This window comes from Geotrypetes seraphini, chromosome 1, assembly GCF_902459505.1.
Source record: "Geotrypetes seraphini chromosome 1, aGeoSer1.1, whole genome shotgun sequence".
Classification (NCBI taxonomy): domain Eukaryota; kingdom Metazoa; phylum Chordata; class Amphibia; order Gymnophiona; family Dermophiidae; genus Geotrypetes; species Geotrypetes seraphini.
This window is the reverse complement of record NC_047084.1, coordinates 496,576,626-496,603,127: the sequence shown is the minus strand read 5'-3', so window position 1 is coordinate 496,603,127 and position 26,502 is coordinate 496,576,626. Positions and strand designations below refer to the sequence as shown.

The 26,502-nt window shown below is 43.2% G+C and overlaps 1 protein-coding gene across 4 annotated transcripts in view; it reads right to left on the bottom strand.

Moving 5' to 3' along the window:
- The window catches only part of TLE4 (TLE family member 4, transcriptional corepressor), a 410,973-nt gene that overhangs the window by 226,235 nt on the left and 158,236 nt on the right, over positions 1-26,502 (bottom strand). For 2 of the 4 annotated variants that reach the window (XM_033927147.1, XM_033927157.1), the window contains exon 6: positions 21,347-21,421. The exons of the other annotated variants lie outside the window; for them this stretch is intronic. In XM_033927147.1, the coding sequence (XP_033783038.1) occupies positions 21,347-21,421 (75 nt within the window). The remainder of the gene's footprint in view (positions 1-21,346; positions 21,422-26,502) is intronic. 4 annotated transcript variants of the gene reach the window in all.

The window sequence follows — 26,502 nt, the reverse complement described above, 5'->3', positions numbered from 1 at the left end:
ATATAGTGGTGGTCTGGGCGTTTAAACAGCTGAACGTAGAGGACGGTTTTTTTTGATAATGGACATTTTCCCTGCTTCTACTTTCAACGTTTAAGACCTTTGGCCAAAAGGGGACTTAAAACGTTTTTTTTATTATGCCCCTACATGTGTTTAAAAATACAGTAATCTTAACAGCACATGGATTTCAATTTTACTTTAATATGCATATTAAAGATTGAGGAGGCTAAAATATCTGACATCTGCAAGGCCACAAGCAGGTTAGTCCCTGAATTCAAGTATTTTCCTTAAAAATAAAAAGCCATGAATCCTAGTTTGAATATATTGATTGATTTAAGACTACTTACTATGTAGCCCATCCCAGTTTTGGTTTCTTGAGTATATATTAATTATGGGGCTCATAATAAAAAAACAAAAACATCCAAAAAGTGGCCTTAATCGGTACTTGGATGATCAAAGAGCCAGATCGTCTTACTACCGATTATCAAAGCTGGTTTTAGATGTATATAAAACCAGCTTAGACCTTTCCCCTGCCTCTAAACGCCTAGAGCAGGGGTGTCAAAGTCCCTCCTCGAGGGCCGGAATCCAGTCGGGTTTTCAGGATTTCCCCAATGAATCTGCATGAGATCTATTTGCATGCACTGCTTTCAATGCATATTCATTGGGGAAATCCTGAAAACCCGACTGGATTCCGGCCCTCGAGGACCGACTTCGACACCTGTGGCCTAGAGTGAAAAGAGGCGTTTTTAGAGGAGTGAAAAGGGCAGAAGTGGGCGGGAGGTGGGCCGACCTAGAGTTAGTCATACAACAAGTATAACCAAACCTTTAACAGGTTGCCTAATCGGAACTTATACGTTTTGACTTAAATCAAGTCAAAACAGATATAAGTTCCAAATAGGGGCTGCTGAGCTGATCAGCTCAGCATTCCCGGCAACTTGCCCCCCCAACCCCGCAACGATCGCGGCACGAGAAAGATGGCTCATCTCCCCTGCCGCAATCGCGATCCCCACCCCTGAACTGCCACAATCGCGATCCACCCCCACCCATGAAACAATACCGGCAAGAGGAAGCCCAACCCTTCCTACCAAGACGCAGCCGCAAACCTCCCCCTGAAACAATATGGGCAGGAGGGAGCCCAACCCCTCCTGCTGTGATGCACCCACGACCCCCCCCACCCCCATAAAATACTGGCAGGAGAGATCCTAGGCCCTCCTGCCCATGTAGCACCCCTCTGCGAATGCCCACAGAATGGCCCACCCCCACCCCGGATCACCACGACCCCCCCACCCCATTCACTTACGGTAAGTTGGACAGATGGATCTCAAGTCTGTCTGCCTGGCAGGCCCGCCATCCTCCGAATGGTGGGCCTTAGGGCCTGACTGGGCCAGGCACATAAGGCCTGCCCACAGGAGGGGCCTTAGGCACATGGGCCAACCAGATTTGGCCAACCCAGCCCATGTGCCTAAGGCCCCACCCACAGGAGGGCCCTTAGGCACCTGGGCCAACTGGACCTGGGCAAGGTCTTATTTGCCTGGCCCAATCAGGCCCTAAGGCCCTCCATTTGGAAGATGGCAGGCATACTGGGCAGGTGGGCTTTGGACCTGTCTGTCCAGCCAACTTACCGTAAGTGAAGGGGGGTGTCGGAGGTGATCGAGGGGGTCGCGGTGTTCGGGGGGCGATCAGGGTTGGGGAGCCGATCGAGGGTTCGGGGGCGTTCGCAGGGGGCTGCGCTATGGGCAGGAGGGCCTGGGCTCCCTCCTGCCTGTATTTTATGGGGGGTGCACAGTGAGCAGGAGGGGTTGGGCTCCCTCCTGCCCGTATTTTAGGTGGGGTGGGGGTCATGGGTGTGTATCAGAAAGAGGGGTTGGGCTCCCTCCTGCCGATATTGTTTAGGGGGGGTGGATCATGATCACGGCAGGAGAGATTGGGCATCCCTCCTGCCACGATCGTGATCCCCCCACCCACCGAACTGCCACAAACCACGGCAGGAGAGATTGGGCATCCCTCCTGCCATGATCGTGATTCCCCCACCCACCAAACTGCCACGAACCATGGCAGGACAGATTGGGCATCTCTCCTGTCACGGGTCATGCCAATTCGGGGGGTGGGGATTGCGATCGTGGCAGGGGAGATGAGCCATCTCTTCTGCAGCGATCGTTGCCGGGGGGGGGGGATTCTGTAACCAGTGCTGTTTTTACAGAATCCAGCTTTTAGGCGAAGGACTGGCCTCTCCTTCGCCTAAAAGGTCTTGTTTTGGGCATTAGGGACTTGGGCAATTTTGGGGTTGATAATGTGTTCTAAGTTTAGACGTAGTGGTGGTCTGGGCGATTAAACTGCATTCTAAAAATAAAAAATCTAATTTTGGACAGTTTTTTTGAGAATGAACATTTTCCCTGCTTCTACTTTGAGCGTTTAGGGCCTTAGGCCAAAAGGGGCCTTAGATGTTTTTTTTTAATTATTCCTATATATATATATATATATATATATATTAACGGGTGTTAGAATATCTGTCTGTCTTTCTTTCTGTCTGTCTCTCTCCCTGGCCCCCTTTGTCTGTCTGTCTTTCTGTGTCTCTCCCTGCCCCTGTGTCTTTCTTCTTTTCTTTCTGTCTCCCTTTCTCCCGCTGTCTGTCTTTCTTTCTATCTATCTGTCTCTCCACAGCAGCAGCATTCCCTCCCCCTCACCACTTCCCTGTGCAGCTGCAGCGTTTCCCCTACCCCCCTATCCCTTCCCGCGGTCTGGCTGGCTCCCTTAGTCCTTACCGCCCCCCCTTTCCTTCCCGCGATCCCAACAAACCTGCCGATTCCAGCAGCGTCTGCAGCACTCTACACACGTTGCTTCGGGGCCTTCTACTGCCCTGATTTACTCTGGCACGTCCCTGATGACATCATCAGAGACATGGCAAAGCAAATCAGGGCATTAGAAGGCCCCAAAGCAGCATTTGTAGAGTGCTGCAGATGCTGCTGGAGTCGGTAGGTTTGTAGTCGGGACCGCGGGAAGGGAAGGGGGGGTGGCAAAGGACTAAGAGAGCCGGTCAGACGTCGGGAAGGGATGGGAGGGTCAGACCGCGAAAAATACTTACGGAGTGAGCGGGGAGCCGGCAAAGGAGTCTTTTTGGTCAGTGCTTCTCTTCCCGAGCCGCTATTTGGGTTCTGCTGCCGCGAGCGTGGGGTCGTTTTAAGCGCGCATACGCACTCTTGTCGGCCACGGACATATGGATCAGGGCAGACGCGGTAAGAGTGCGCATGCGCGCTTAGTGTTTTATTATATATATATATATATTTTTTTTTTTTTTTTTTTTTTTTTTTAATACTTTTTAAAAGTGAGAGTTCTGGCAAACAGCAAGAACTACCACACACTACTTGAACATTTCAAAAATCTAGATAAAACAAAAATGAAGAGCATACCAGGCTCAGAATACATCTAATTGTAAAGATGCTGAAGCTAATTTTACTCCATGTTAAACTGAACATGGCCTGACCTACAGAAGATGTAAAATTGTTTCATTACATTGACGATAACTAGTTTGTCATTGTGAGAAAAGAGAAATCAACTACTCTACGAGGGGGTGCTGAAAAGTTCTCAGCCCAACCAACGTCCTAAATTTTGAGCATTATTTTGTCACTGTAGCTGGAAAAAATGTTTGTTTTATTTTGCAAAGTGCAATTTGCAGAATCGCAATGCTATGTTTTGACATTGTTTCAGATCATTGATTAATTAAACTATGTCAACATAAAGTGTGGAATTTTCAAGTGTGGAACTCCGAGCCATCACGAAGTTCCTATCTCTGAAGAATAAAAAACTCCAAAGGAAATCCACGAATGTATTACGTCAACACTGAGGGCTCCTTTTACTACGCTGCGCTAGCGGTTTTAGCGCGTGCTACATTGCCTCGCGCACGCAACACGCTAACGCCTCCATAGAGCTGATGTTAGTATTTTCCGCGTAGCACGGGGGTTAGCGCGCGCTAAAAACGCTAGTGCACCTTAGTAAAAGGAGCCCTGAGTGACAAATGCCCATCATACTGCCCAATGAAGTGGTGCGCAAACATTCAGCATGAAGATTTTGAGACTGAAGATGCAGCTAGGTCTGGGAGGCCTCAAACAGTGTCAGCTTCCGAGATTGTTGACCATGTCAATGATCTGATTTTAGCAGACTGGCAAATATCAGCTAAAACAATTGCTGAGACACAAGTTATCCAGGGAACATGTTGGGTGCATAAATCCATGAGCAGCTGAGTGTGCAGAAGCTGTCAGCCAAGTGGATGTCCAAATGTTTGTATGCTGGTGAGAAATTATGTCGAGTGGACAATTTCAAGTTGATTTTCAAGCATTTTCAGCAAGCTGGTGCCAATGTTTTTTTGTTGTATTTTTATGAATTTTCAAATTACATACCAAGATTAAACTTGTGCAGAAAGCAATTTAAAACGTGAAAGCCGGTGCCAACATTTTGGAATAACTAGTTACTGTTGATGAAACATAGCTGCACCACTATGATCCTGAGACCAAACAGTAGTCCACGCAATGAATGCACTCAGATTCTGTAAGGCCAAATAAAATCAAGACCCAAAAGTCAGCAAGAAATGTCATGGACACTGTTTTGGGATCGGGAAGGTGTTGTAATGACTATCTTGATGCAGTTGGGCTTTTTCAGTGCATGGATTATCCACCCTACTACTCACCAATGTATTTTAGGGTTTGGGGTTTTTGGGGATTTTTTTTTTTTTTTTTTTTTTGTAACCTCCACTTCTATGGTAGTAATATTATAAACCACTTAATACTCAAGCACTAGCTGTATAGCAAATGTAATAAATCCAATCCAATCCAGATCTTGCACCATTTAACTGTTTTCTGTTTCCAAACCATAGCAAGAGCTTGAAAGGGCAACAATTCTCGAGTCATTCGGAGGCGATTGCAGCAGTGACCAGACATCAGAGTATTTTTGGAAGGGTTACAGAAACTTCAGACATGATGCGCACAGTGTGTTGAACTTAGGGGTGACTATGTGGAATAACTTGCAAGCTTCATGGCTTCATGTCATTCCCTTCTTGGTTGGGCTGAGAACTTTTCAGCACCCCCCCCCCCCCCCTCATAGATGCTAGGCTCATGGTTATATTCTGACCTCATAACAGAGCAGCTCACTGACTTGGTTAATTTAACAATAAATGCAATTTTTTTTTTTTTTTTTAAAAGAAGTCCAATTTGAAATTTTATATCCTATGTAAAAATGTGCCTGTATAGACTATGGGCTCCTTTTACGAAGGTGCACTAGGGCCTTAACGCGCGGAATAGCGCACGCTAAATTGCCGCTTGCACTAACCGCTACCGCCTCCTTTTGAGCAGGAAGTAGATTTTTCGGCTAGCGTGCTATAGCGCATGCTAATCCGGTGTGTGCGGTAAGACCGCTAGCGCACCTTCGTAAAAGGAGCCCTATGTATATTTTTTCCGCAAGAAACCAGTCAAACCTTTTTTTTCACAAATTGAAGTTATTTCCAGGATATATGCATTAAGGGGTCCTTTTATTAAGGTATGCTAAATGCTAAGGCACCCATAGAATATAACGGATGGTTTAGCATTTAGCGCACGCTGATCTTTAGCACGCCTTAATAAAGGGACCCCTAAATTTGTTCTCTAAACTGTAAAATGGATAAATCTTAGTCAAACTCCATCCAGTAGAGCAACTTTCACAGTGAACACATTACGAAACCACTGTGCAGCACTCCAGCTTAGCCAAACCACAACAGCTGAACCAAATCTCACTTCCCCAGTGGGCCTGTATCAGAACGAACAGCAGATTTCAAACACCAACTGACAGAAGCAGTTTCAGTCTGAACTGAGTTTCAGTCTGAACTCAGCAAGAATGCAAGAATCCAGACCAAAAAGTAGCAGTATGATACCAATTCTGTAAGCATATGCAACAATTCTGCATTGCCAACATGGCTTGGAGCACTGTTTAAAAGAACCATAGCAAATTCAAGGAAATTTGGGGCCCGTTAACAAAATATTGTAAGTTGTGAATTATTGATATTATCTCCCTAAGATCGTTATACACATCCAGGAGGGGGGTTAATAGCTGTTTATTATTTGTTGGAGTAGAGTGCAATATGTTATATTACTTGATTGTTCAACTGTTTGCACTGTGTATTTGATTTTAAAATGAATAAAGAATTTATAAAAAAAAATAAAGAACCTTATACATCCGTTTATTTAGAGGAAAAATTTAGTTTCAACCTCGTCTAAAGGCAGATTGTTTTTTTTTCTATCTGTTTGGTAAAAAAAAATATGTATCAGTGCTAAAGCTTTTTAACAGTGATATAAAGAACTCAGTATTACAATCATTTCTGGTTGGCTCTGAAGAGGTAAACTAAACAAAGCATTCAATCCTTCTCAATCATCCAAACATGTCTCACTGAAAGCACTGTAGAAATTCTTACTTTTAAATACTGAGCCAAGGTAATGTATAAAAATAAAACAAAATCAAAGGAAATAAGGTAATACCTTTTTTATTGGACTAACTCGATACATTTTATGATTAGCTTTTGAAGGCTAATCATAAAAGGCCTTCAAAAGCTAATCATAAAATGCACTGAGTTAGTCCAATATAAAAGATATTACCTTATTTCCTTTATGTTTCTGTTTTATTTCTATATATTGCCTTGAAAAGCGGACTAACGCTATTGCACTCAAATATTGAGCCAGAAATTCCTTCATATAGATTTGTTGGTGCTTCCCTGCCTTGAGACATGTTTATGCATGTAGAATAAAGCCTAAAATTTCCAAGGTTAATGAGTCTGCAACATTATATCATTAGGTATTGCCTTATATCAGGGGTGTCCAATGTCGGTCCTCGAGGGCTGCAATCCAGTCGGGTTTTCAGGATTTCCCCAATGAATATGCATGAGATCTATTTGCATGCACTGCTTTCAATGCATATTCATTGGGGAAATCCTGAAAACCCGACTGGATTGCGGCCCTCGAGGACCGACATTGGACACCCCTGCCTTATATGTTCATTAGCACAGAAGATCATGTCCTGGAACAATATTCAAACCATTCAAAAAACAAAACAAAAAAAAATCTGCTTAGCGTACCACAGAAAGATGATTTAGAAATAATGCATCTTTAAAATTCAGCATGGTGACAGAAGACTGGAGCTTAGCCAATGTAATGTCAATTTTTTAATATGGTTCCAGAGATGATCCAGGAAATTACAGACCAGTGAATCAGACATCAGTGCAAGGCAAATGGTGGGACTATTATAAAGGACAATATTAAAGTATATATAGTACATAAGCATGGATTAATGAGACAATGCAAATCTGGATTTTGTAAATCTTGCCTCATCAATCTATTACATTTCTTCGAAGGAGTGGATAAACATGTGGATAAAGGTGAGCCAGTTAATATTGTGTATCTGGATTTTCAAAAGGCTTTGACAAAAGAACTTCATGAAAGACTTTTGAGGAAGTTAGAAAGTCATGGGCTAAGAGGTAATGTCCTATTTTCAAGGAACAAAAAGGGCACTTAGGGAGGATAAGGCCAGATAAGGCCATATTAGAGAGACTGAGGTGTCCTTTTACTAAGGCGTGCTAGTGCATCTTAGCGTGCGCTAAATGCTAACACTTGACAACGCGTCCATAGGATATAATAGACGTGTTAGCATTTAGCACGCGCTAAGATGCACTAGTGTGCCTTAGTAAAAGGACCCCTGAATGAATTCTTTGCTTCAGTCTCTACAGAAGAACTCACAAGAGATCTACCTAAACCGGAAATGGTATTCAAGGGTAACAATGTGGAGGAACTGAAAGAAATCTTGGTGAACTTGGAAGATGTACTGAGCCAAATTGACAAGTTAAAAAGTGATAAATCACCTAAACTGGATGGTATACAGCCCAGGGTACTGAAAGAACTCAAACATGAAATTGCTGATCTGCTGTTAGTGTAACCTATTGCTAAAATCATCTGTAGTACCTGAAGATTGGACAATGGCTAATGTTACGCCGATTTTTAAAAAGGATTCCAGGGGTGATTTGGGAAATTATAGGCCAGTGAGTCCGACAGGAAAAACAGCTGAAACCATGCTAAAAAAAATAAAATTACGGAACACTTATGCAAACATGGTTTAATGGGACAAAGTCAGCATGGGTTCAGCCAAGAGAGGTTTTGACTCACCAATTTGCTTGACTTCTTTGAAGGTGTGGATAAAGATGAGCCAGGTTGATGTAGTGTAACCACATTTTCATAAAGTTTTTGACAAAGGAGAAAATTAGAGTCATGGTATAGGAGGCAGTGTTTTATTCTGGAATAGGAATTGGTTATTGGACTGAAACAGAGGGTAGGGTTAAATGACATTTTCTCAAAGGATAAGGGTTAATAGTGGAGTGCTGCAGGGATCTGTAGTGGAACCAGTGCTATTTAACATATTTATAAATGATCTAGGAGTTGGGATGATTAGTGTTATCTGCAAATTTAATCACCTAACTCAACTATTCAAAGTTGTTAAAACATATGCAGACCATGAGAAATTGCAGGCAAACCTTAGGAAATTGGAAGACTGAATATTAAAATGGCAGATGAAATTTAATGTGGACAAATGCAAAGTGATGCACATTGGGAAGAGTAACCCGAAACATAGTTACCAGATGCTAGGGTACAACTTAGGGGTCGGCGCCCAAGAAAAGGATCCAGGTGTCAACGTAGACAATTTGATGAAACCTTTTGGCCAATGTGCAGCAGCAGCCATAAAAGCAAACAAGATGCTAGGAATTATTAGAAAATGAAATGGTAAATAAGACTAAGGCCCTCTTTTACTAAAGTGTGCTAACCGATTAGTGCACTCTAATCGATTTAGCGCGTGCTAAACGCTAACGCATGAATGTTAGTCTATGGACGCGTTAGCGTGCACTAATTTGGTTAGTGTCCCTTAGCAAAAGAGGGGGTAAGAATGTTATAATGCCTTTGTATCGTACCCATGGTGCAATCTTACCTTGAGTACTACGTTCAATTCTGGTTGCTGTATCTCAGACACCCGCGGGGTGTTAAAAATTGGTCCACCAGACATTTTTAATTTTATAGTAAATCTGGCCCGCCGGCACAAATCGCTACTGCCACTGCTGCTCTTCACTCGCGTCTTCCTTCACCTGTCCTCCTCTTCAAAGCAGCCTGCTGAGGATCGCCAGCTGGCTGTAGTGAACCTCAAAAGCTTCTGTCCACCTCAGTAGCACGTTCCCTCTGTCGCTATCCCGTAAGTCAGAGGAGGGGCAAGATCGTGTCAGAGGGAATGTGCTACCGAGGTGGACAGTGGCCTGCGAAGTTCAATACAGCCAGCCGGCGATCCTCAGAAGGCTGCTTTGAAGAGGCCAGGTGAAGGCAGATGCAAGTGAAGAGCAGCAGCAGTTCGTGCCGGTGGGCCAGAGGAGACCAGGAAGCCGAGATGGAGGGTAGGAACAGCGGGTCAAATCTTTATGTGAAACCGGGAAGAAGGGGGAAAAACATACAGGCCTTCGGAACAGGGGCAGGCCCTGGGGTAGAAGTATCCGGCGGGAGAGAAAGGGTCCAGATATGCATATGCCGGACTGAGTGGAGGGTGGGGTGGGAAGAAATAAACGGGAGAGAGGAAAGGAACAGAAAGGGAGAAGAGTTGGACACAAGAGTTGGTGTGGAGGGGGAATAGAGATACTGGATAGGAGGGTAGTTGGGAAGAGAAATGGAGAGATGGTGGAACCTGGGGTGGTGGGTAAGGAGGGAGAGAGGCTGGGTAGTTGAGAAAAGGACAGATGGTGGATTTGGGGATGGTGGGGTCTGCCATAATCAAGCCTCTTCTGTCAGCGCTTCTGCTTCACTACCAAAACACTTTCAATAGGAGAAAGGAGATTTTTGGGCGATCCATGTGCGAATGCATGCGAAGAGCATCTACAAGCAAAGAAGATGGTCTGCGCATGCGTCAGGATCGCTCTTCAGCGATTCATGTGGGGTGTGCCTCTGATTGCCCCCATTTGTATGAGAATGCGTTGTGGATCAGTCAGCCAGCCACAGAGCTGATCGCCCACAGAGTGCTAAGGTTAGTGAATCTAGCACTAAGTGTCTTCGTTAAGGATACATTGAAAACCTCAGCAGCAGCTACAAAAGCAAATAGAGTATTACGAAAAGAATGGAAAACAAACAAGATGAGAATGTTATAATGCCTTTGTATTACTTCACAGTATGTGGCCACACCTTGAAAACTTTGAGTTGATACTGGGAATCACAAAAGAAATATACTGTAGAGGCGTTTCATTTTCAAAAGGGTGACTGATAAAATTAGGAAAATGGTTAAAAAGAAGCTAAAAGGATCAGTTGCAAAGATTAAGACTGAAAACCTTTAAAAATACTATCATGGAGCCTAGACCAAAAGTATTCCACATATCAGTAAAGGTGGAAAGAAGAGGAAACGAGATCAGCATGGTTAAAAGGTGGCATGAAAGAGGCTATTAGAGAAAACAAACAAACACAAAAAAAAACCCCCATCCTTTAAAGAATAAAAAAAGATCTGAATGAAGAAAATAAGAGGAGACACAAGCACTGGCAAGTTAGTTTTCTTTATCAATGCTTTGCATCTAAGAAAGAATATGAAGCAATTTTTTTAGGTACATCAGAAGCAAAAAACCTGTGAGGGAAATACATGGGACCGTTGGATGATCAAGGAGCAAAAGGTGTGCTCAGGGAGGATAAGTGGAGAGACTGAATGAATTATTTGCTTCAGTCTTTACGGAAGAAGTAGTAAGAGATCTACCTGAACCGTAAATTGTTTTCAAGGATGATGTGGAATGTCAGCCTAGCATTGCTAGTAGTCAGAACTAAAAGAAATCTTGGTGAATTTGGAAGATGTACTAAGCCAAATCAACAAGTTAAAAAGTGATAAATTGCCTGTACCGGATGATATACATCCCAGGGTAATAAAAGAACTCAAACATGAAATTGCTGACCTGCTGTTAGTGATCAGCAACTATTGCTAAAATTGTCTGTAGTACCTGAAGATTGGAGGGTGGCCAATGTTACGCCGATTTTTAAAAAGGTTCCAGGGGAGATCCGGGAAATTACAGACAGGTAAACTAAACTAAACCTTAAGTTTATATACCGCATCACCTCCACGGAAGTAGAGCTCGGCACGGTTTACAAGAACTTAAAAATGAGAAAGGGTAGGAAAAAGTTTACATAAGTTTATAAATCGAGTGGAAAAGTAAGGGAAAAGAAATTACATGTTAGAGAAGAGCCAGGTTTTTAGTTGCTTGCAGGTAAGCCTGACTTCAGTGCCAGGCAAAATGGTGAAAACGATTATAAAAAATAAAATTTTGGAACACGTAGACAAACATGATTTAATGAGACAGAGTCAGCATGAGTTCAGCTGAGGGAGATCTTGCCTCACCAAATTGCTTGACTTCTTTGAAGTTGTGAATAAACATGTGGATAAAGGTGAGCCGGTTGATATAGTGTACCTAGATTTTCAGAAAGCTTTTGATAAAGTTCCTCGTGAGAAGCTCCTGAGAAAATTATTAGAGTCATGGGATAAGTGGCAAAGTTCAGTTGTGGATTAGGAATTGATTATCAGATAGAAAATAGAGGGTAGGGTTAAATGGCCATTTTTCTCAATGGAGGAGAGTAAACAGTGGCGTACCAGAGGGATCTTTACTGTGACCGGTGTTATTTAACTTATTTATAAATGATCTGGAAATTATAACGAGTAAGGTGATTAAATTTGCAGATGGATTGTGAAAAATTGCAGGCAGACCTTAGGAAATTGGAAGACTATGCATCCAAGTGGCAGATGAAATTTAATGTGGACAAATGTAAAGTCATGCACATTGGGAAGAATAACCCAAATTACAGTTACAGGATGCTAGGGTCCACCAAGAAAAGGATCTGGGCATCATAGTAGACAATATGATGAAACCTTCCACCCAATGTGCAGAGGCGGCCCAAAAAAAACCAAACAAACAGGATGCTAGGAATTATTAAAAAAGAGATGGTTAACAAGACTAAGAAGGTTATAATGCCCCTGCATCGCTCCATGGTGCGACCGCATCTGGATTGCATTCAATTCTGGTCTCCTTATTTCAAGAAAGATATAGTGGCACTAGAAAAGGTTCAAAGTAGAGCGACCAAGATGATATAGGGGATGGAACTCTTGTCATATGAGGAAAGACTAAAAAGGTTTGGGCTCTTCATCTTCGGAAAGAGACGGCTGAGAGGAGATATGATTGAAGTCTACAAAATCCTAAATGGAGTAGAATGGGTACAAGTGGATCAATTTTTCACTCCATCAAAAATAACAAAGAGTAGGGAATACTCGAAGTTACATGGAAATACTTTTAAAATCAACAGGAGAAATTTTTTTTTTCACTCACAGGATAGTTAAGCTCTGGAACGCATTGCCAGAGGTTGTTTTAAGAGCGGAAAGTGTAGTTGGTTTTAAGGGTTTGGCAATATCCTGAAGGAAAAGTCCTTAGTCTATTATTGAGACAGACATGGGGGAAGCCATTGCTTTCCTTGGATGTTGCTACTTTTTGAGTTTTAGCCAGTTACTAAGGGGGGCCTGGATTGGCCACCGTGCGAATGGGCTACTGGGCTTGATGGACCAGTAAAGCTATTCTTGTGTTCTAATTTTGGTTGCTGCATCTCAAAAATGATACAGCAGAATTAGAAAAAGTACAGAGAATGACTACAAGAATGACAAAGGGGATGAGACAACTTCTCTATGAGGAAAGACTAAGCGGCTACGGCTCTTCGGCCTGGAGAAGAGACGGCTCAGGGGACATATGATAGAAGTCTATAAAATACTGATTAGAGTGGAACAGTAGAGTGAATCACTTGTTCACTCTTTCCATAAATACTAGGACTAGGAGGAATGCGAAGAAGCAACTGAGTAGTAGATTTAAAACAAACTGGAGAAAATAGTTCTTCACTCAACATGTACAGTAATTAAACTCTGAAATTCTTTGCTGTAGAATGTGGTAAAAGTAGTTTCCTTAGCAGGTTTAAAAAAAAAATGTGGATTATTTCCTAAAAGAAAATTCCATGAGCTATTATTAAGATGGATTTAGGGAAACCCACAGCGTATTCCTAGGATAAACAGCACAAAATTTGTTTTACTCTTTGAGGACTTATGACCTGGGTTAGCCACTGTTAGAAACAGGATACTGAGCTTGATAGAACTTTGATCTGTCCCAGTAAGGCAACTCTTATTTTCTAACTGCATGGCTGATCTTACTATTATTTTCTCTTTTGATGATTACTATTATAATACTCTTCTTCTAAATATTAGTGCCATAGAGGGGAATAATAACTTTAAAAAAATGTCTAAGTCCCCTTTTGGCCTAAGCCCCTAAAGGGAAATGTCCATTCTCATAAAAAACATCCAAAATGAAGGGTTTTTTTTTTTTTTTTTTTTTTTTTTAGAATGGCCTACCTTTATGTTCAGCAGTTTAATAACCCATACCACTACTACATCTAAACATAAAACACATTCCCAACCAAAAAAATCGCCCAAGTCCTAAACGCCCAAAACAAGACCTTTTAGGCAAAGGAGGGGCCAATCCTTTGCCTCAAAGCTGGATTCTGTAAGCAGTGTCTGTCAAAAACAACACCGGTTACAGAATCCCCCCCCAAATGGCCACAAACCGGCAAGAGGGATCCCAAGCCCTCCTACCGACACCCCCAGACCGCCGATAATACCGGCAGGAGGGGGCCCATGCCCTCCTGCTGAAGATGCAGCCCCCAAACCCCCACCCTCCAACAAAACCGGCAGGTGGATCCCAGGCCCTCCTGCCAAAGATGGCCCCCACCACCATGAAACCCCCACCCCCCGATCGACCCCACCACCCCAGACCCCATCCCATGTGTGTAAGGCCCCTCCTATGGGTGGGCCTTAGGCACCTGGGCCAATCAGGCCCTAGGCCCCTCCTCGGTGTATCCCACAATGCACCCAGAAGGGGCAGGCCCGCCATTCCAAGGATGGCGGGCCTGCCGATGGCCAGACCAGGAACCTGTCCGACCAACGTTAAGTGTGTGTGGGGATACAGGGTGGTGGTGGGGATGTTTGGGGGAGTCGCGGGGGATGGGGAGTCATCTTCAGCAGGAGGGCCTGGGCTCCCTCCTGCCTGTATTGTCGGGGATTCGGGGGTGTCAGCAGGAGAGCTTTTGATCCCTCTTGCCGGTTCACAGTCGTGATTGTTGCGGTGGGGGGTGAGCAGTTTGTCGAGGCTGCTGAGATGATTGCGGCAGCCGCAATCAGCTCAGCGGCCCCTATTCAGAACTTATACCTGTTTTGACTTGGTCTAAGTCAAAATGAGGAAGTTCCGACTGGGTGATCTCCCTAGACTTTTGGTTATACTTGTAGTACGACTAAGTCTAGGTCGGTCCACCTTCTGCCCTTTCCCCTCCTCTAAAAACGCCTTTTTTCGCTCTAGGTGTTCAGAGGCAGGATAAAGGCCTAAGCTGGTTTTAGAAACGTCTAAAACCAGCTTTGATTATCGGTACTTGGACGATCTGTCTTTTGATCATCCAAGTACTGATTTAGGCCACGTTTTGAACATTTGGTTTTTTTATTATTATGAGCCCCATAGTATCTAACTGCATGGGGGATGTACATATGGGTGGAGCAGGCATGAGCAAACCATGAGGGTTTCTCAAATTTAGACACACAGAGGGGCAAAATCAAAACATACGTCTAAGTCTGATTTGGACGGATGGCACTAGACTCCCAAAGTCGGCAGTGGGAATATATATATTTTTTTTTGTTTGTTTGTTTGTTTGTTTGTTTGTTTTAATCATCTATCTGGACGTCTAGGCTATTTTTCATCCAGACCACCAGGACATCTATCTTTATACCACGTTTTTGACCAAAATTTTATCCAAGTCCCAAACGCCCAGAACAAGACCATTTGGATGAGGAGGGGCCAATCTTGTAATGGACTGGCCACCAGACATGGCAACAGAGCAGTGGGGCACCTTAAGGGCACTGCTGTAAACTTCATAAAAACTGTGCCAGATAAACATCTCACCAGAACTCCCTTATAGGTTATGGTGAGCCCCCCAAAACCAACTATAACCACCAGTCTATAACCCCAATAGCCCTTATGGCTGCAGGTGGCATCTAAATGGCAGTAGAGAAGGGTTTGGGGGATTTTGGTGGGTGCACATGTTTCACTATAAATGTAGTGGTTAGAATGGCTTATGGGCCTGAGTTCTCCTATGATTCACTATCCCACTCCCAAGACTATTTAAGACACCTGTGTGCAGCTCTACTAGGCTTTCCTATACAAGGCGCTGATGTTCTGGAGATAGGTATGTACTTTTTTATACTGATCTTTGCGGGGGTGTGAGGGAGACAGTGAACACTGGGGGAGTTGGGTGAGGGGGTCTTTATTTTGTCTGTGCAATGGTTATCTGGTTACTTTTGATACCTTTTTCGCACTTATACTTGTTTTTACATTGTCTAACTCGCGTTTAAAAGTTTTGTCTAGGATGTCTAGTAAAACATTCGATTATACCTGCAGAATTACTAAGTCTAGGTCGGCTCACATCCCGCCCTAACCACTCCTCCAGATACTCCCCCTTTCAGCTCTGGGCGCACAGCAGAATGCAGAAGCATAAAAAGTCCCTCGACACATCCAGAAAGTCAGATTGATTATCGGCCCTTGTACAACCTGTCTTTTAGGTCATCCAAGTGCCTACTTGGGTGGGTTTTTAGACATGTTTAAGTTTTAATTATGCACCCACTTAAGCCTGCCACTGACACGCCACAAGAGGGTGAACCAATGCCAACCTTACACTAGTATTCTATTCCTTTGCTACTCAAAAACATTCACGTAAAGCTCATGCTTTTTTTGTTTTTTCCATCAGTGACGGGTTGTAAGTTTAAAATATTTTATGAACGTATGCTTTCATATCAGGCTGCCAGTTGGGACAAGGAATTCAAACAACTATCTCTTATGTCTTTCTCTTATCTGGAATTTAGAAAACATTTGAAAACTTACTTATTCTCTAGATTTTTGGGTAATTAAATTCCAGAGCCGCATGCGGCTCTTTTCCACCTTTGCTGCGGCTCCGGTAGTGTGTCACGCAGGCATGCAGCTTAAGTCCGGCGTCGCGGCGGGAAATAGCCATGCTGAGCAGTGAGCTCAGCACATACACAGATGAAAGCCTTGCTTGCTGATTGGTCCGGCGGCCCCGCCCCGCCGGACCAATCAGCAAGCAAGGCTTTCATCTGTGTAGTGCTGAGCTCACTGCTCAGCATGGCTATTTCCCCCGCGACGCTGGACTTGTAAGGTACACGCCTGAAAAAGAAATCATCCTGGCCGGGGTCGGTGTCATGCTCCGGAGATCTACAGCCTTCCTATCTCACTCTCCCTTCTACCTGCTTCCGGCCACATCCCCTGCTCCGCGGCTCTCTTCGGCAACTCAGCAGCAGCGATCGACACAAGCTTCTGACGTCGGGGCCTACCCTCTGCGAGTCCCGCTTGTTTCAACTTCCTTTTTCCACAAAGGCGGGACTCGTAGAGGGAAGGCCTCGATGTCGGCAGCTTGTCTTGATCACTGCTGCTGACGAGTTGCTGAAGAGAGCCGCGGAGCAGGGGGGTGTTGCCAGGTGCAGGTAGAAGGGAGAGGGCCAGATGCAGGACTCGTGGGTGAGGGAGCAGAAGAGAGAGAGAAAGAGAGAGGGGAGGGAAACAAAAGGAAATATTTCATACTGGGCTGGGCCGGAGTGGAGGGAGGGTAGAAAGATTCTGGCTACCGGGTGCAGTAACAAAGGAAAAGGGGGGAAAGCTGAAAATGGAGATAGTGACACAAAGAAGAGAAAGGGTAAGCAGGACCTACTGAATAAGGATAGAGATACAGAGGGGACATGAAGAGGAGGTGAAATAGAGACATAGAAGTAATGCTGAAAAAGTGTGTGGGGGGAGATAAAGACATTGAAAGGGCAAATGGTGAACATGGCGTAAAGATAAGGACAGAGACAAATGAAGATTCTGAAAAAGTGGTGAGATAGGGATATAGGTGAGATGGACACAAAGAAGGGTGATGCTGGAAAATAGGTGGAATGGTAATTCTGACAGACACAGAAGGGAAATGCTGGATCAAGGAGAGATGGGGCTCAGGCTGGATGGAATGAGGAGAAATGCCTTGTTGGCCCGGAACTTCCTCTCCTACGTCAGAATTGACGTCAGGGAGCGGAATGCTGGTCAGCGCAACACTTCTGCAGGGAAAGCTTGGGACGGCGGTGGCTTGGGGGCTGTTCCCCGATTGCGGTGGCAGCAAACCGAGTGGCTTGGGGGACGGCACGGAGACAGAAAGAAGGGGGAACAGGGAGACAGAAAGAAAAAGTTGGGGGAGAGAATGAGGTCTGGAGGAGAGGAAACATGTAGGAGGCTGAAAGAAAGGAAGAAAGATTGGATGCACAGTCAGAAGAAGAAAGTGCAACCAGAGACTCATGAAATCACCAAATAGCAAAGGTAGGAAAAATGATTTTATTTTCAATTTAGTGATCCTGTATATAGCATTAAGATAAGAAACAATATATGCAGTGTTAGATTTGTTTTATAATGGTTTTGCGGCTCCAAGTTTTTTTTTCTTTTCGAAAATGGGTCCAAGTGGCTCTTTATGTCTTAAAGGTTGCAGACCCCTGGGTTGTAAGTAGATGTAATCTTTTGTAAACTGCACAGATCTGCAAGATTATGCAGTCTAGAAGTCGATTTTTATGTTATGTTATAGAATGGTGCTAACTACATACCACTGGGACACCTAGATTGAAGTGCCAATTTAAAGAATTGTCATTTAAGTCTTTACCTGAATCAATGGAGGGTTAAGTGACCTGCCCAAGATCAGAAGGAATTAGTGACTATCTTTTTTTTCCTTTTAACACCTATAGGGAAAACTTTAGCACTTTTATATATATAAACCACTACAAAATATTAGCAACCACAGAGCTTGTTCATTTCCCTGATTGCATCAAAGCTCAGGAGGCAAGTATTGAGTTATATATACAGTATATGTTTACATTTCTGACAGAATCAGGCTTTAGCGTTTAAGTGGTAAATGTTTTATAGAATAACATTTTCATTTTTTCATCTTTCTACCCTTTTAGATTTTGAAATACTTTCCCATTAAAAAATTCAAACACATCTCCATCACGCCACACTCCAAAAACAAGCATTTCACACAAACTTCACAGATCTTTAGCTTAGTAATAAAATCTAATTTGGAAGATCCTCCCACCCTCAACCAGAAGGTATCAGATTTAAAGTCCTCAGAACTGCACAACTGGCGATTCCATGCTCGAAATATTTGCAGTAGAGGAAACTCTACCGCAAATCCAGCGCTGAAAAAGTCAGCATGGCATGCTCAGAATAATATGCATGCAAGTTTGTGTTATGGCAGTAATTTGCTACTTATTATTGGTGCTATTTTTCTGTCAATGCCCGAGTGCTGACTGACTCAGGTACTGACAGGAGAGTTGACATTTTAAAATAAATAAATAAAAATCCACATCAAGTGACCCACCCCCATACACCCACCTTAAAACAAATGTCTCTGACCCCTAAAACCTTAGTCCTGATGGTCCAGTGGGACATCCACCTCCTAGCAGGCCCAGATCCCCGAGGCAGATCTGACTTCAACACTCCCCCCCCCCCCCACCTAAGCAGACCCAGAGACCCAACCTATGGCTCCAAAGTACCTTAATAAAACAGGAGGCGGCATCTTTTCCTCCTACCTGCAGGTATTGTTATCAAAATGGCAGCACCCAGGCCCACCCAGTGTACTCTAGGATGCACTGGGTGGGACCTAGCTACCAAATGAGGGAGTTTCTCCTCCTTATTTGGTAGATAGGCCCTGCCCAGTGCATCCCAGAATGCACCAGGTGGGGCTGGACAACACCACAGAGGGAGGAAGGAAGGATGCCTTCCTCCTTCCTCCAGTCTTGTTAAGGTTTGTTGGGGCAAAGGGATGGGCCTCTAGGCCATTGGGGGGGGGGGGGTGTCTAAGCCTACTTGGTTTGGGGAGGGATTCCCATTGGACCACCAGTACTAGAACTTTCAGGAAAGCTAGTTCAGGGATTGGGGTAATTTTTGCTGACACTAAATGCAATTTTTTTTTTTTAGCATGCCATGGGATATTTAATGACTGCATTTAAATGCAGTCCATGCTAAACTGCTAGAGCATTGAGTGGCTGATGCTAAAATTGTCTTTAGCATCAGGGCATTAGTATGGTTTCTTTGCTTGTTTCCACAGGAAAGAAAAAGATTTCTCGCCTCAATTACTAGCTCCTGACGGCCTGCCATTATTTTCCAGTGGTCAGAGGGACACAGGCACAGGTAGTAGATACCACTGATCTCTGCCACAGCCACTAAGGACCCGATTCACAGGTTTCTAATTTACTTATTTAAGGAGGAGATGCACGGTAGAAAAATATCTTCACGTTGAATTGATTATTCCGAGACCCCTACCCACATCTTCACTCAGCAGTTTGAATTTTAATGAAAGTAAATGGATTAATTGGCATTTCAATACATATACTGAGTAAAAAAAAAAAGTGTGGGGGGGGAACATATATAATTTATACACAGAAAGAAAAGCATTAGAGAGTGGGCTGGCTAAATGAAGAGTAGCTACAAGAACATTCATTAGATAAACTTAAGCAACTGTCTGCACTAGCTGTTTAATTAAAGATCTGAATGTGCTATTAATTTCTAATTTCTCATCTTTATGCTCCACGATGTTAACAGTCACTATGGCCCAGATTCAGTAAGGGCACGGATCGGATCAGATCCGTGAGCGATCCGAGGGGTTGATTCACGAATTGCCCTCATGCAAATGAGGGTGATCGGAATCACGCCCTCAACCAACCACCTGGATCACCTTTTTTTTTTTTTTTCTACTTTACTTTCAACTTTTTAGCAAGCCAGCGAGCCCGTGGTTTTAACCAGTTTTAAACCCGTGGGTTAAAACCATGGGCTCGCACTGTGGGGGAAGGCCGGGGCAGAAACAGAGCTGGAGAGTCGGGGGCAGAGAGAGCTGGAGAGTCAGGGGACAGATTCACTAAGGGCAGGAAAGTCGGGGCAGAGAGCAGGAGATGTAGTCGGAAACGACGTGAACAACTGGTCCCCAGCAGTCACTACTTGTTTGTTGATCGGCTAGCCCAGTTGGTGTTGCAGTTTTCTTTTTTAGTGACCGATATGGAGATTAGTGAATCGGGTCGGAGGCAAATCGGGTCACAAACCGATCGGTACACAATCGTTTTGCTTAGTGAATCTAGCCCTATATCATTGTTTTTCTTTTGCCTATCATCAAAAATATAAACAGTACTTAGCTAGGTCTATAAAAACTTGCTTAACTTCACTGCAGTATTAAAGCTGTTGAAATGCTAATATTATTGTTTTGGGAAGAAAGGGAGTGGAGACACCTCACCCACTATTCTCCTTTGCAGATGTTTCTACTTTGCAACAGGAATACTGTAGTATTAAACCAAATTGAGGGGGGGAAGTGTGTGTGTGTCTGTGTGTGTAATAAAGGTTAACTGAAGAAAAACCCACATTAGTTATATATATATATATTTGCTTTTTTAAAAACCTTAATTTCCATGCATTTAAATGGACAACATAGCAATCAGATTTTTTTATTAACATGGACATCATGAGGACAGTCTTGATACAATTTATAAGGGGTTTAATCATAAATCTGGCTGTAAATTTGTTCAACCTCAATGCAGCTTGTTCAATAATGCAAGTACTTTGAGCCACATTTAAAACTACTGTTCTCAGGAGCATGTACTTTTCCATCCTCCAAAAATTCTAGCTGCAGAAAAAAACAAACAGGTGCAAGTGACCGCATGTACTTCGTTTGGAAAACTGGTGTAAAACCCACAGGTAAAAAGGTATATACTGTCTTTCTCTCAATGTAGACAATTTGAAAATCTGTCACCTCCCCCCCCCCCTAATCCCACTGAATCTGTCTTTATTCCCTTCAGATATTCAAGGGGAAGGAAAGTCAGAAATATTTAAAAAATAAAAACCAAAAAAAACATTAATCTAAGATCAGTTTGTCTACAACACTGATCAGATGAAGGGCAAAATTACACAGGAAAGAAAATAATCCTGTTATATTTGCTTTCTCGCATTCTTCTGCTCATTTTTCAACAGTGTGATCAAACTTTATTTATGCTGCAGTCAGTTTTCATTTGGGCTGCTGACTGCAGCTTTTTTTTTTCGCTTTTCTTTAATTTTTCTATTTTTATTTATTTATTTTGCAACGGCATCTGCTGAAAAACAACAGCTACTTACAAAGACTATTATAACTAAAATGGAAAGACCACATACCCCAATGATTGCGTTCAGTTCTGCCATGGTCACTTGCTTGGCACGTTCCACAGCCTGCACCACTTGTTGCTGGTGCTATAAATGAAGATCAAAAACAGATTAAAATTTGCTCGTTTTCTAGTCACTTATGCACAGATTCCCCACCCCCCAGTCGCTGGTTTTTACTACCCCGCTGGCCACTGAACTCAAATGGCTGCCTCTCAACTTCCAATCCAAGGCGCTCTTCCCCCCATAGGGCTACTAATTGGTTCTATGGCAAATAGCAGGGCAATGCAGCCTTGGCTCTACCTTATAGCAAGAATGGGTAAAAGGAGAACCAAATTGGCCTGCTCTTTGTGGCGTGAAACCAGCTAGTTATGCTACGTGGAAGGTCAGACAAGAGACAGAGAAGCATTTTCAGTAAGTACGGTCCACTGTAACTTATTCTATCAGCGCCTCACCACCCTCCATGTTAAGCATTAAGGGCTCACTGGGAGCATGTTGGACCTTATTCTCCAAATTAGGGTGGCAAAACATTGAAAAGGAGGTCTAATGGTTTCTAGCAAGACGATGTTTAGAGAAAAGGACTGACGTACAGAAACGAGGAATGAAAACATTACAACAGAATCCTACTGCTGCTGTAGGGGCTACTCCCAACAGAAACCTGAATTTTCTCTCTCCCAAATCTATCACCAGCAGCATTTTTTTTTTTTTTTTTTAGAAAAATAAGATGCAATTGCTTGATGGCAGATAAATTACTAAAGCAATTAACACACAAAATAAAATTATTTGTAAAAAAAAAAATGTTCTGCTTCTAATGTAATTGAACAAATGTCAGGAAATTTACTGTTGTGTATACTCCGGCAACTGTAACTTTTCAGCATCATTACCTTAAAACAATATCGCAAATGATTTGCCTGCCTCATTATTCCACAATTATTTAAGAAGCTGGATATTACCATTTTTCTCATTTTGTAATCTCATACACATGACCAGTGTACTGTGTCCTACAGAATACCAAAGGGTATATCATCACACAACTAAGAGGCTGACTGCATGAAGTTTTGGGGGCTAACAGCTAAACAAACAGGCTACAAAAATAATTCCATAAACATAATTTAAATGGAATTGAAGAAAATCTGCTGCTTATTCCTGGGATAGCAACATGGAATCTATTTTACTCTTTTGAGATCCTGGCCAGGTACTTGTGACTTGGATTGGCCACCGTCGGAAACAGGATACTGCGATTGATTTGGTCTATCCCAGTACGTTCATGTTTATTGAGAGTTTCTATACTGCTACTAATGACTGGGGAGTCATAGTAACATAGTAACATAACATAACATAGTAGATGACGGCAGATAAAGACCCGAATGGTCCATCCAGTCTGCCCAATCTGATTCAATTTAAATTTAATTTTTTCTTCTTAGCTATTTCTGGGCAAGAATCCAAAGCTTTACCCTGTACTGTGCTTGGGTTCCAATTCAGGGTTCCAATTGGGTTCAATTCAGAATGGTTTACTTGAGCGTCTGCAAAGGTGTTACACTATATGAACTTCTGTAGAGATGTTACCATACAGAGTTTCAAAAGAGCTTCTGTAAGGTGTTACAATACAGAGTTATTAATATCAGCATGACTATGCCATAATCATCCTACTTATGTTACTGCCATATTGATCATCCTACCTATACGCACATGTTTATACCAAATCAATCATCCTACGTATACTGCAGCTAAATACACTATATTTATACGCCTCCAAAGGAGGTTGTCAATTTCAACTAGCTCTAACCTATTTAACACGCATCCCTGAAAGTTCTAGTTTCCTCTCTGTCAACTTCAGAATTTCAGTTGAAATAGTTTGAAAAAAGGATAGCTTTAATCCCTTTCTTGAATTTTCCAGTGTCCTTTTCTAGCTTTAGTTCCTTCGGTAGGGCATTCCACCACGTTGGGGCCATTACCGAGAACATTTTGCCCAGGTGCTTTTGTATTTCATATCTTTGAAGGAGAGTATTTGTAGTAAGGACTCTTGGCTCGAACGCAGAGCGTGTAAGGATTTATGGTTTGGTAGTCTGGCTGCTAGGTATTGTGATTCTGAGAAGTGAACAGTTCTGTGCATCAGCAATAAGATTTTGAATTTTATCCTGCTCTCAGTTGGGAGTCAGTGTAACTCTTTTAGTAGCGGTGTGGTACTCGTCTGTCTCGATTTACCTAGCAAAAACCTTGCCGCGGTGTTTTGTACTGATCATATATTTTGATAAACCCAGCAGGGGTGCATTGCAGTAATCAAAGATTGTTGAGTACCAAGGATATGATTACATTAGACATTGCTTAGTGGGAGAGGTAAGGTTTCAGTCCTCTAACCCAGTTTGCCATAAGCATTTTTGACTATGTGCTGGATCAGTGTTTTCATGTCTAAGCTTGGGTCCAGATGTCCTGAAAATGATTTATTTCTCTTTACAACAAAATAATAAAAATACAATAATAGCCTAACCGGACCCTACACGGTCCGTGTTTTGGCAAACACGCCTTCCTCAGGGGTCCAGTAGATGAAGAAACACAAAAAATAAAAAGGACTAAAAGCAAAGAACTTGTCTTTGGGCAGATAGTCAAAAATAACTGAAGACAAGCAGATAAAGTCGGGGGCTGAGAGCAGGAGATCGGGCTCAGCAGGGCGGCGAGATAGAGCTGGAAAGTCGGGGGCTGAGAGAAGGAGATCGGGGCGGCGAGACAGAGCTGGAAAGTCGGGGGCAGAAAGCAGGAGATTGTGGCAGAGAAGCTGGGCAGAGAGCAGGATGGCAGAAGGCAGGGCAGTTGGAAAGGATCTGAGCAACTGGTCCTCAGCAGTCGCTTATTTTTGGATCGGTCAGCCCAGTTGGTGTCCTTCAGTTTGTTTAGTGAATCGCTGCCTGCCTACATATGAATGCGTGGATCGAAGGATGATCGGGACAGAGGTTAGTGAATCAGGTCGGATGGAAATTGGGTCGCAAAGGGGTCGCAAACCAATAGGTACATGATCGGTTTGCTTAGTGAATCTAGCCCTATGAAACATTCCTAATCTTCCTTAAACTCAATTCCTTTCTTGATGGGGTTTCTCTATGATTCCATCTGTTTTTGATGAGATTCATTATTCCCTTCTTCAACCCCCCTCTCCCATGAAAAAGATACACCCCATAGCCCGGGCGACTGCTATCTGTAATCCCTTTGGCAGCGCCAGGGCTGGTTTTTCCTGCGGCGGCTGTTCCTGTTGTTTTTCCTTTCTTTTTCTTCCTCCCAGTGGTTTGCCGGAGGGACGGAAAGTTCTGCTGTCTCGGCTGCACAAACATGGGCAAACTATGGCCACCTCTGATACCACGGGCCGGATTAAAAAACTAAATGGGCCGGATATGGCCCGCAGGCCGTAGTTTGTCCGTGTCTGTTGCTTTCTTCCTTCGTATGTTGAGAAATACCCTATCATTCCAGCTGAAGTATGAACAACTGCAGCATCCTCCCTCTGCCGGCTGCTATTAGCGGTACAGCAGCAACCCACTGAACCTTCCACCCTAAATCTATGCTATGCCCAGAGTACATATCTTGCCATGTAAAGGCAAGGTCAATTACAGATCCTCCTGACAACTCTCATCATCTTCTAAGTGTGCTAGAGAGTTGCACGGAGATAGAAATCAAACCTGTGGATGAGGCGGTTATTCAGGTAGTTTGGACTGTCTCCGTATAAAGACTTAAATAGTAGGCAGTAGAATTTAAAATGTATTCTTGCTGGGATCAGAAGCCAGTGCGATTGGAGGTATGCTTCTGTAATGTGATCATGTTTCTTTAATGAGTAGATGAGTCTTAGTGCTGTGTTTTGGATAGTTTGTAGTTGTTTTGTTATGGTTGTAGGGCATGGGAGGTAGAGGATATTACAGTAGTCAAGTAGGCCTAGTATTAAGGACTGAACTATGAGCTGGAATTGAGTTTTCTCAAAGAATTTCTGAACTTGTCTTAAGTTTCTCATGACTAAGAATGACTTTTGTATTGTTTTATTGATTTGCGGTTGCATGGTGCAGCATCTGTCGATAGTTATTCCTAGCAGTTTTAGGGTGGTTTGTATGTTAAAATTTAATAAAATATTTTGCTTGTCTTGCAAAATACTTGCATACCACGTTATTTGCAATCCAAGGTTTTACTGTACTTTATTTATCGAGATTTGATTCTCTCATACATATATGACATATACAAAGTATTATTAAACTTTAAGGTAATCAATCTAAAAACAAAAAACCTCTCCTTTATTATGTAAAAAGTAATGGCTACTCATAATTATGAAATACAATCCTCTTGTGCAAATTAAAACAGATCTACTACTACTATGTTTTCTACTACCATTATTACTACTACTATATCTACTCTCTCATTATCTGTGAAAAATATCAACAGTAAACATAGAAACATAGAGATAGACGGCAGATAAGGGCCACGGCCCATCTAGTCTGCCCACCCCAATGACCCTCCCCCTACCTTTCTCTGTGAATAGATCCCACGTGTCTATCCCATTTGGCTTTAAAATCAGGCACGCTGCTGGCCTCAATAACCTGAAGTGGAAGACTATTCCAGCGATCAACCACCCTTTCAGTGAAAAAGAATTTCCTGGTGTCCCCGTGCAGTTTCCCACCCCTGATTTTCCACGGATGCCCCCTTGTTGCCGCAAGACCCTTGAAAAAGAAGATATCTTCTTCCACCTCGATGCGGCCCGTAAGATACTTGAATGTCTCGATCATGTCACCCCTCTCTCTGCGTTCCTCGAGTGAGTACAGCTGCAACTTATCCAGCCGTTCCTCGTATGGGAGATCCTTGAGTCCCGAGACCATCCGGGTGGCCATTCTCTGGATCGACCGGGCTATATAATGAATATAAATGTTAATTTTTAGCTGACCCTCACGGACCCCCTGAAACCCATCCATGGACTCCAGGTTAAGAACCCCTGATCTAAAATAAATATAAAATATAAATACTCCAGCTTATGAGGGCTCTCAAGCTATGTCAGCTGAGGACTTCCTCTCAAGTTGGCCGGGGGTCCCTTTTGCCAAGCTTGGCAGGCAGCAGTAGCATCCCTGAGTCACAGAAGATGGCACCTCAGTGGCTCAGGGATGCTGCCAGCGACTGCTACGCTTGGTGGAGGGAAGTTCTAATTGCCTTTA